The sequence below is a fragment of the Populus nigra genome, chromosome 3, assembly GCF_951802175.1.
Source record: "Populus nigra chromosome 3, ddPopNigr1.1, whole genome shotgun sequence".
Classification (NCBI taxonomy): domain Eukaryota; kingdom Viridiplantae; phylum Streptophyta; class Magnoliopsida; order Malpighiales; family Salicaceae; genus Populus; species Populus nigra.
The window spans coordinates 4,363,093-4,374,208 of record NC_084854.1 but is presented as its reverse complement, the minus strand read 5'-3'; the positions used below and the strand labels follow the sequence as shown (position 1 = coordinate 4,374,208).

Below are 11,116 nucleotides of genomic sequence, written 5' to 3'. Positions count from 1 at the left end.
TCTCTTCTAGGCGATTCTGTGTGCGTTGGTTGGGGTGGCTTAGGGTGTTTGGTTTTGGCTTGGGTTCTGCTGTTGCTGTCCATTGGAGTGGTTTCCTGGCTTGTGGATGTGGATGTGGCACGCCTGGGAGATAACTTTCACTGGTTTTTTGTTTTCGAGTGTCATGTATTTCATGTTGACCGGGCTCTTGCAAAGTTTGTTGATTGGCTTTTATGGGGCTGCTGGCCTGCATATTGCCATCATTGTGCATTAAATGCACAGACAGCTTCGCACGGTGTTTAGTCATTCCTGGGCATTGGGAGAGCTGCTCCTCTTTGGGTGGGATTTGACATTCCTTTTGCAAGTTGTACCTGGATCCTTCCTGGTTGGTGCTTTTCTCTCTATTTTATTGTTGCTCAGTTTCAGTGGAACTAGATTACCTTTTGTTTCTTTTCATGTTTTGTTCCCGTGTTTTTATTCACCCGACAGCCTTTTTTTTTCCACTCCTGTCATTCGGCCTCCTGATTTATTTTCTTTTTAGCCAGCGTTTTCATATTTCTTCCCCAGGACTTTATTGTGCACGTTAAATTTTGCTATATAAACTATTTTTCCTTGGATTTTTATCTCGGGTGAACATCTATCTTTGTCTCAGGTTTTTGTTCTTCTTTTCGTTTTCTATTTTTCTTATTTTGATTGCCTTAGCTGTTGGTGTAGGTTTTGATTATGTTGTTTGCGTTTTCTGGTCACCTTTTCTCTACTTTGTGCCTCTAATCATTCTCATCTTTTCTTCTATTTGCTGGACTGTGCAGGCTTTTCTGGGGTTCTTGGTTTGTTTCTGTGGTGTCTGTGAGAGAGTTCTCCAGCTGTGGTTTGCTCTCAGCTTGATTGGTTTCTTCACCAGGTTTGTTTTCCTTCTTTCTTTCTTTGGTTGCCATCTTGTGTTTGCTTTTTTTCCTCTTTGAATCTGTAATCTTGCTGAAATGCTAAATTGCTTAACTGTGTAAAATGGAGGTACAAAACAGATTACCAGAACTGCTAAACTGCAGGGAAGAAAAGCCTGCTCCTTTTGAGTTGGAATTAACAAAAGGCTCACTGGATATGTGTGTGCTGAATCAGTGTGTTCTGGATTCTATATTCTGCGTAACAATCAAAGCTGCCAGGTTATATGAAATATAGTGCTGTGTGCATTCAAATGATCTTTTTATGTTTAGGCTTTACATTAACTATGTGATGTTGAAATTTGTGGTTCGACGGAAGATGCTTATTTTCTTTGGAATATATAATGGATCAGGTCTTTTTTAGTTGTTCTTTTTAATCTGTCTAAGTTTGGATGGAGCAATTGATGATCCGCATGCGTCCATCCATGATGAAAAACTATAGTTTATCCTTTTCCCTTTCTCCTTTTGCAGATGTTACTTTCCTTTTATCCCTTTTTCCTATTTGGAATGAACAAAAGTGCTATTGATTAGTTACAGCAAGCAATGATAACCTGTTCCTTTGATTTCCATTCAAAGAAATAAAAAAAAAAGTGGTGTGGAGGAGTATAGTGAAGCTGGTCTGCAGAAGTTTGGCAGTAACATCACAGTAGAGGATATCATGAACATGCTGTGTTTTTTCAGGCTGAGTTGGTTCAGTGGTTAATGGTTTTGCATCTGGTTTTGTGGCTTTCATGGGTGCAAGTCCAGTAATTCTGGAATCCAATTGTCTTTTCCTTTCATTATAAGAGCCAGTTTTTCTTCTTATTTCATTATCTCTGCTCTTGAACACCCATCAGACCATTTCTTTGCTCACTGTGCTTCATTATCAGTTATCAGCTTCAATGACATATTAACATTTAAACAGTGGCATGCACTTTCTAATTGGGTGCAAGATGAGCTTCTTAGTCATTTAAATTTCTAACTAACAATTTAAAATTCAACGTTTTCAGCAATTGCTGCTGTTTTCCATCCGTGTTTGGGAGCCTTCAGATCAGTGATAAATCGATGTGGCATCGTTGTCACAAACGTATCTGATGATGACTCGAACGAGGGGCTGGACAGCACCCCTGTTGATGCATAGACACATCTCACAGTGGCTTCAACAAGCATAACAGCTGATGCATCGAGCTCTAGCACTCCCCCTCCATTGAGCCAATAACCTGAGCAATCCTCGGTCCACCTCATGCTAATCCAGAATCTTCTTTGCAGCAGCAGCAAAAGTCCTCTCAGCTCCAGGGCAACCTCCAACTCATCTGCCTGCCACAAACAAGAAGGCTTCAGTTTGACGATACAGTGGTAGAAGACCTCGCTTCAGTTACTCAATATTAAATTAGAATATCAGTAACTTTTGTTATTACCTGCTTTTCACTGAGTAAGGAGACAACATACACAGCGTTATACATCTTCCTACCAATCGTTAAACAATGCCTAGAAATTGCCTTGTATCCTCTTTAATCTTCACAATATTTTTTTTGTGCTTGGACCACAGAAACTAATGGTATCTTTATCAATCTCTGAATTTTTTGAAACAGTCTTACCAAAATTGAAGGAGCCATCTTTGCAGAACATGTTGAAGTAGAGGGAAGCCCTCCTCTGTTAACCCATGATGACTTAGAAAACAACACCCAAGAAAATGTGATCCTCAAAGGTACCTTCACTCACCAAAATAAAATGTTTCCCTTTCATAGGTTTTTGACAAATGCAATTGCTTGCTTCAACACTAAACATCTTTGTCATTCCTGCCCTTTATACCAAAATCAAACATTCAATGCCTATGTAGTTTCTTTTCGACAACTTTGTCTTTTTTTCATCGCACTTTTCTGCATCAACCTTTACTGCACCTTTTGAATCATTTAATGAAAGAAGAACATCTACTTTACACCGTCATAAACAATCAAATGGATTAATAATACCGTTGCAACCTTTGCAGTCACTCTCCATGCACACTGACATCATTTTTTTGACAATCATTGCAACCTCAATTGCTTGCTTGCACGTGCTTCATCTGATCTTTCTTTTTCACATGTGCAGGCTCGTTCTTTTACAATGTCCAAAAAATCTTTTCTTTATGTTCAATCATCATCATGCAAAGTTTTTTCACTTTCTTCGTCTGCTTCCATTTATGGCAACAGTTTTTGAATGAATCCAACGTTGTCACTTCCTTTTCCATGCATTTTAGTCTACTTGCTTTCACGCCCTTCTTAGTGGATGATAATTGCAAACAAAACTGCGGGAAAAAAATAATAATTTAAGAACACTGTCATAAGCCTTCCCAACTTTGTTGCCAAAAAAATTCCAAAACAATTTTGCAATTTTCTAGGATTTGGACAGTAAACCCCCCAAAACATTCCCTCCATTTGAGGCTTAAAATTGCAATGTGTTCGTTTGGGTTTTTCAAGTACATCATGCCTAATGATCATAGGCATACTTTTAGTAAAGTGGCACAAGGCGAATAAAAGAGGAATAAAAGACAGATACTTTTAGTTGAAGAATAAGGGTGTGATCCCTTCAAAACTATGAGATTGGGGATGGAGAAGAAAAGTGTTACATTCATGCTTTGCAGCAACAAGGTGGAAAGAGAAACCCAGGTGTGGTTGTTGGTGTCAAATCCAATTTAGTTAAACTAGAGAGACATGGAAAGCAGGGAAGCGAAGGAAAGGCTGCTCCAAATCAACAATAATGGTTTTGTTTTGGTAGCAATAGACTGATAGAAACCTTCACAGATTACTGCAGGTACAATAAACGCATTGATTAATATGTGAAACGGTTTTGATCACTCTTTCGCTGTCAAAGCAGAGGATGGCCATTTCCAGCAATTAATATTTCAGTTTACGGGTTCCAAGATTGTGCACCTGCTTCTTTGCATCCCTTTACGTTTCATCTGCCTTCCCTACAATTAATATTGTCGTTGAAGAAAGAATTTTTCCTAGAACTGCAATGATTTGTGACTGCATGAAATTAGCTCTGCACATGCTGGTGTTAACTCTATTGGATTAACTTTCCTTTCATGTATTTGCATCATTCTTTGTATTTCGGTTCGTTTTGCTCTCTCTTTGCATGATTCTGCATCCAATTACACCCATTTGTTTCTAACGACTTTAATCTTCTTCATTGTATTTAACTTGATTGCTAACATCTCCATTTGACTGCAACAGGACTCGCTGTGAGGATGCTCCACCACCTTTTTGCGAGGGCTCAAGTCAGCTTATAATTTTTTTGACGTTGCTTCCACATAGTAGCTGCTTAACAGCATCAACATTTCCATCTCCAATCATCAACAACTGAGTCTTCAGAGCACACAACTCCCTAGTTCGGCATATGCCTTCGTGCTTTTTGTTAGCAGAGAAAATGCTTACTCAAACTAACACTCTTTTCATGTAAATTTTGGAACTGCAATCTGTTCGTTTCCATAAAACTAACGTTTCGCTTGCCATTCCACCGGTTTTCTATTTGATCTTCGTTGCTTTGTTTCCCATGGCAATCCCTCTCCGAAAACAAACTCGGTTAACAAGTGAAAAGACTGCTCGCAGCAACTTGCCTAGTAGCTGTTCTAATAATTGTGATCATTCCATTAGGGTAAACTATAGCAATATTCGAGTTTGAGCTGCAAATGAATGAAATCTTTCAATCAAGGACCTTGTTTGAAAATTCTCAAAAAAAAAAAAACAGAGAGAGAGAACCATGAGTGGTGTGGCATGAAAAGCTCCAATGAACTAAAATACTTCAAATTTTAAAAAGTTATTAGTCACAAGTTGACTTGAACTAGAGAAGGGTGAGCATTTCCAAACTAAAAATTACAATATTCATTCATTAAAAAAAGGGTAAACTTGGCAATCTCAGTTCATTGCTATTCTTGCAACCTAAGAGGTTGAATCCCACCTGTCACCACGTCATTAATCTTAAAAAAAGGTGGTCATCGCATGAAAATATATGGTGTCATGTAATCTCATAACATTTCTTCCCTAATCCCTGCGGCCAATCCAAGCAAGGAGGAGGATTTTGGCTCACGTTAAAGGAATGGTATAATGACAAAAAATTTAGAAGGAGCGCAAAAATAAGGTTAATTAGCCCCCAAAGTCTGTCCATTTCTTCAAGGATAAGTCAATCAGGTTATCAAATCAGAAAACTAGAATAATGCTGCTGTTACTAATTTCTTAGGTGATCACCGGAATATGTACATAACGTAGCTGTTACTGCTTGCTATAAAACCAGGGGGCAGATCTTTTTGATGTCCCATGTGAATGAGAGACAATAAGTTTTGCCGAGACATGATTTTTGCAAATACACATGGAGCAGTGAAGAAAATCTCAAAAGGAATCCAATCATTATCGCAAGAAAAAGGTAGAATCCACCCACCCACTTACACAAACATTTTTTTCAATATTTTACATTAATACTAGCAACTAGTTAAAATACAAAACAGCTATTCTCTTCCTCCAAATCCAAATATATTTCATGATCTTCCTCTAATTGGAAAGTAATTATAGTCTATTGGTGCAATATGTTATTTTGGGTTGCATTTACTCGAGCAATCTCATCTATATCTGACAATTCATTGTAATGTTGTATAGTAGATTTCAGCTACATTTGACTTGCCATCACAAGTTTCTGATCACACCTTTTTTGCTGCATGCCATATCTCGAGTTCTCCAAAAAGATGAATGTTTGAAGCAAAAATCGAATTTTTTTTCCTGAGAATAAGCTAGTCATTACACACCATATATGCCAAATTGAAAGCAGCCAAAGCACGACTTGGATATTATTAATACATGAACAAGGAGCTTAAATACTCAGCACCACGAGTATGGCATACCTCATGATTTGGAGCAGTGAAAATCACTATAAATCAAAATCAGTTCAATTGTACACCATCCAGCCACTTGAGTGCAGGCAGGACCTTAGCCAGAAATGCCGTAAATTTCTCATCAGCAATTGCATTCCCTGCTATGTCTATTTGAGTCAACTTCAAGCCTCTCAAAATAAAAAAGGCTTCCCAATAGCTCACCAAACTCACACCATCAGTCACAGTTTCACTGCCATCCCATTCACTCCCGACTGAGTGACACAAAGGAGAAGAGCACAGATATCTTGTTGTATCAATAGAGTGTGAGCCTATCTCATTGTATGAAAGATCTAACACTTTCATTGACTTCAAATGTCTCAGAGGCTCAAGAGAAGTAAAACTACCAAATTTATTCTTACTCAAATTCAAGTGTGAGAGAAGTTGCATGGCCTCCAAACCTGCCACAAGTTCCAAAAATCAAAGAATAAATTTATTTTCAATCAAGAAAATGAGGTAGCCTTTTAAGCACTAGAATGAATCAGGCAAACTGAGAAGAGTCAACTAAAACTTCAAACTATTTAATAAATTCACATGTAAAGTGCAAATACCGGTAACTAAGTGCAATAAATTAAATGACAATATATTGGTTGTTTCTTAAGCACCACATAGATAGAAAGATAAAAACTGATAAGAATGCAAGCAGCTCAGATAGGTGAATCAGTTAATGACCTCTCTCATTATGAAAAGTATGTGTGTGTGTGTGATATATATATATATATATATAATTTTTTTTTTTACCTTCAATTGATTGGAGCTCATTGTGGCTGAGGTCTAGCATTTGGACCCATAATAATTTCTCAAAAGACCCCAATCGTGATAATGATAATCCATTGAGCCTTAGGCAAATGGGATTGCTACTGCTTGATGAAGTTAAGATCCTATAGCGAAAGCAATAACTCAGTAAAGACTCCCTACCAGAAATCACCTGCAGAATCATGGGTAAAATAGAATGATTAATTAAAACTCAAAACTGTTTTATCATAACCAGATCCCTGTGGATTACAATTAAAAAACAAAATTCAATAAACTTCGCTCTTTCATAAAAATTTTAAAAGATAAGCTTGTATCTCTAATAGAACACCAATGACGTTCAGCAAGTAATTTTATCTCATTCTTGTAATTAACCATTCATTCAGCTAATCTAACAGCAAGAACAAATACACAGGGTGACTTAAAAATATCACTTTCTCACACTCCAGAATTTAAAATATTTAGTGATACATTATGTGCATTTCAAAACTGAAGCCATGGTTCATGTGCATTACTCCTCCAAAGAGGAAGATTCACCTTTTCTAATAAAACCAAGCTGTGTTCATCCTTGTAGAATCGAGAATGCGGTGGATCCAACTTCATTAATTCACTATAAAGTCTAAGAACTTCTTCAGAATGGACTGGTTTGTCAGAAGACATCAACGCATCACGAGCAGTCAACAGTCTTGCAAGTGTCAGTTTTCCAATTTTACTACAAAAAATAGAAGTTAATAATTAGGCTTAGCAATATAAGCTATTCCAAGCACAGTAGTTACCCATCAAAAAAAGCAGGCTTACCAGTCCAACAATTCACGAAAGTTGCTTATCTCTTCATCTATAATTTTTGCTTGCCATGAGGAATCTGTTGGCTCACGTTCATTCTTAATACTTAGGTGGTTAAAGGGGAGAACTGAATTAGACTCCAGAGAATCTGATTCATAAATATGAAAATTTTCATCTCTCCATGATATTTTCTCTGAACCTAATCCTTCCACTGGTTCTGTTTTGGCAGGTTGTACATGCACCGTAAATGAAAAATGAGAAGGATGGCTATAGTGAAAACCACTGGAAGAAATGATTCCTTGAGAATGTCCAAGGGTAACCTCCATGGTATAAGCTCCTACAGAATCAAGCTCCACCTCAGGAAACTTCAATTGTCCAACCCAAACTCGGGTAGTTTTAGAGTTATTTGATAAAATAGGTTTCCAAATTACATCCATATTCACGTTTAACCCAGATGAAACTGTAACTGTTGATGCATTTACACCCTCAACAGCTTGATTGAAGTAAAGAATGAGTGGAAGCGATCCAGAATCAAATTGGTCGGTGTTGAATGGAGAAGAAGAACCCAGATCTAGGTACCTATCTCCGGATAGAGTGATCTCAGAACCATGAGCAGGCCATGAAGAAGCTAGCAGAGGAGACTCAGCTTTAACAGTTTGATCAAGTAGCCAAAGATGATAAAACCAACCACTCTGATCATCTTCATCTGTAAAAACAGCTTCGCGAACCAATTCATACTCCCTGATCAAGACCTCATCTTTCGGTGAAAATGCTTGAACCTTTTTCTTCATCAAGTTAGACACAAGCACACTGCAAAACTCTCACATTAAGCTAATAACACTTACAAAATTTCCCATATAAAAAAAGACACATCAAATTGTAAGCACACAATCAAACCAACAAGAACAAGGATGTAATGTTGTATATATACCTAGTAAAAAACATCGGCATAGAGCATGGTTTAAGAACAATGGCAAGAAAATTTGAACAATGACATCTCTATATGTTCCACGAACAGTTACTTCAATTAACTAGAAAACAAACTCCTCAAAATACTATTCTTTTTATTTGGCAAGGACTGAATTTCAGTGTTTATTTCATATAAGCAATACAAATAAACATGTTAAAATACCCTGCATTCATAAATAATCGGTATGCAATTCCAGTTTTAACATCTGATGCAATTTCATAATACTTGCAGCTTTTGAAAAAAAAAATACTAATTAGAATACCTTCGATTGTGCCAGGCAGAATAATTACTAAAATTCTTATCAATAAAATCCTGTGTGTGATTCAGTTCATCTTCATCAGATCTATTCAATAATGCCGCTACGAATCTGGGAAAAAAAAGAAAAAAAACTTCAAATAGCATATAACTCAATAAAGAAAATTATAAAACCTAAAAGTCATGTCTTCACCTGCGGTAATTCCATGCATGAAAATTCCGAGGATCTACATTTTGAAGCTTGTCCAAAAGCCTCAACTCATTTTCTGTAGAAGAATGCCCTTTATTTAGCACCCATTTACGATGATACCATGCACCGTATGACTTGAAATTTTGCCTCAACGCATTCTCTACCTAAAAATATGTAATTATAATCTTTAACTTTAATTGAATAGAAAATGAAAAATCAATCTGAGGTTTAAGAGAGAGAAAAATGACCACTCGAAGTTCTTGATCAAGAATTGAGTTAACAGAGTCAGGATCCAAGTTGGACTCAAAAAGACTGTGCTGAACAGCGTGTTTTCTATAGTTCCAAGCAGTGTAACATTCTGGATTGATCTCTAAAAGTTTAGAGCTTAGCTCTAATGCTTCCTTCGTATAACTGTGTACAGAAAAAGAAAAGGAGACAGTAAAAGGGTCACTTAATAGGGGTTTTCAACTTAAGACAAGAGTGAAGAACGAAAAAGGAGAATACATTTTTTGGTGGTGATTCAAAAGGAATTGAGATTGGAGGATTCTTAGTTTCTCGGCTTTGGCAGTGGAGGCAGCTAAATCTTCAGGTTTTGGGGCTTTGCGAGGCCGACCGTGCATTTTCCTTGTCTACATAAGATCACACAAATAGGAATATTGAACATGGGAAAAAAAGTGAAATCAAAATATGATAAGCAAGAAACATACATTGTACAATCTAGGCAAACAAACATAACAAAGAGGTATTCAAAACACAAATTAAAGCATAAGAACACAACTTGATTCTTGAAAAGCAAATAGACAAAGCTTAGCCTTTAACCAGGTCTCCAATGAAGTTGCCATGTTGCTGCTGGGGAAATTTCAGAGAACTAAAATGGTAGCCTCAAAACTCGATGACACTAACATCAAAGTTAAACAAATAGAATAAAAATATGACATGAACTCGTCCAAAATGTCACCATCAGCCATCACCCTCAAGGATTTATTTGACTAGGTACAATGCACGCATACAATTTTAGCAAAAGACATAAAAACAAATGCATGCTGACAAAGTAACAAGCGAACCTAGAAAGAAACAAAAAACGAGTAGAGTATGACAAACAAGTGCGAATAAATTTGGAATAATTTTTGAAATTTCAAACCAAGACAAGCAAAGCTCAAACTTAGATTTCTGAAAAGTTTTATGAAAATGAGAAACCATAGCATGAAATCTCAAACAAACACAACGACAAACTAAATATCAAATTGTTTCATACAACAGCACACATCACACTCAAATGGAATAGGCATATTCATCACAACATTACACCGATAGACCAAACCATTAGACCTCGAATGAGCCATCATATAAATCCACAAACTTGAGGCATCGATCAACAACTTATTTAAGCTCAAGATTCACCCAGAAGCATCATACTCTCAGGTAGCCACTCAATGGCGTGACCCAGCACTTCAATTATTACACAACACACATAAACATGTAGACATCATGTAAATACAACATAGACTTAGGCAAGTAGTCGAAATTGCCAGCGGGAAGCTGCTAGGACATCGGTGGCATGTGGCCTGAAAATGGGTGGATAGGGGACTTCGGAATGTCATCCACCCGTTTATCTAGTATTCATCTATCAGGAGATGTATCCCATATTACAAAAAGATGAATAAGGAGAGTCTACTCCGTCATTTCCAACTTTTTTCTTTTATTCGACGATAAGGGTATTCTCGAATCAGTTTGTGTGTCAATTAAAACTACTTTTTCCCGGCAATCTTAAATGCACACTCCTCCCATCGACCTAGTGCATGTAAATGAACTCAATAAATTCTTCTAAGTGCTAGCCTCAAAGTATTGATTTAGAAAAAATAAAGAAATTGAGCAAACCTCCTTAACCATCAAACTATTATCAATAAATTTGAGATAAATGGAACAAAGTACGGAAAGAGAATAAGAAACATTCAAGACAAAAGACTAGAGAATAAGAAACATTCAAGACAAAAGAATGTCGGACACAATTCATATCAGAAGTCAAATTACATACCTCCGAATTGAAGATTAACAAGAAAATGAAGGATATGACCCCTACCTAGCTAGCCAGCTGTGCCTGAGGATTTCGATTGAAGAAAGTGGGTGTTATAGCAACTCCGTTGAAGAAAGCTTAGATCTTCTCCAAACTGGACAAAAGATAGAAGATTTCGATCTACTGAGCCACTCTCTCTTTCTCAACAACTAAAAGAAAAGGAAAAAAGAGTTTTTAATTTTAGTGAGACGGGGAAAGATTGTGCTTTTATTTAGGGGAGGGAAAGAAATATAATAATAAATTGCTCGTAAATATTCAATTAAAATAAAAGATTAATTTTACAAATTTTAAAAAA

At 36.7% G+C, this 11,116-nt stretch overlaps 2 protein-coding genes and 1 long non-coding RNA gene across 3 annotated transcripts; 1 reads left to right on the top strand and 2 right to left on the bottom strand.

Annotated features, from left to right (window-relative positions):
• Positions 1-394: 394 nt before the first annotated feature.
• Positions 395-4,389, top strand: LOC133687933 (uncharacterized). Its single transcript, XR_009841061.1, has 4 exons — positions 395-631; positions 789-2,252; positions 2,489-2,604; positions 4,112-4,389. It is a non-coding gene; the product is annotated as an uncharacterized LOC133687933 (long non-coding RNA).
• On the bottom strand, positions 1,887-3,112 carry LOC133687932 (uncharacterized). Its single transcript, XM_062107285.1, has 2 exons — positions 2,315-3,112; positions 1,887-2,213 (listed from the first exon to the last, which is right to left on the bottom strand). The coding sequence occupies exons 1-2, from the start codon at positions 2,357-2,359 to the stop codon at positions 1,887-1,889; spliced, it is 372 nt and encodes a 123-aa protein (XP_061963269.1). The 5' UTR covers positions 2,360-3,112.
• An 863-nt stretch (positions 4,390-5,252) lies between the features above and the next one.
• LOC133689669 (geranylgeranyl transferase type-2 subunit alpha 1) lies at positions 5,253-11,018 on the bottom strand. The gene is made up of 10 exons (XM_062109634.1): positions 10,783-11,018; positions 9,252-9,376; positions 8,996-9,158; positions 8,751-8,911; positions 8,565-8,669; positions 7,348-8,142; positions 7,087-7,261; positions 6,538-6,724; positions 5,770-6,197; positions 5,253-5,647 (listed from the first exon to the last, which is right to left on the bottom strand). Exons 2-9 carry the CDS (start codon positions 9,365-9,367, stop codon positions 5,809-5,811), a joined length of 2,091 nt encoding a protein of 696 aa, XP_061965618.1. The 5' UTR covers positions 9,368-9,376; positions 10,783-11,018; the 3' UTR covers positions 5,253-5,647; positions 5,770-5,808.
• Between the last annotated feature and the right edge of the window lie 98 nt (positions 11,019-11,116).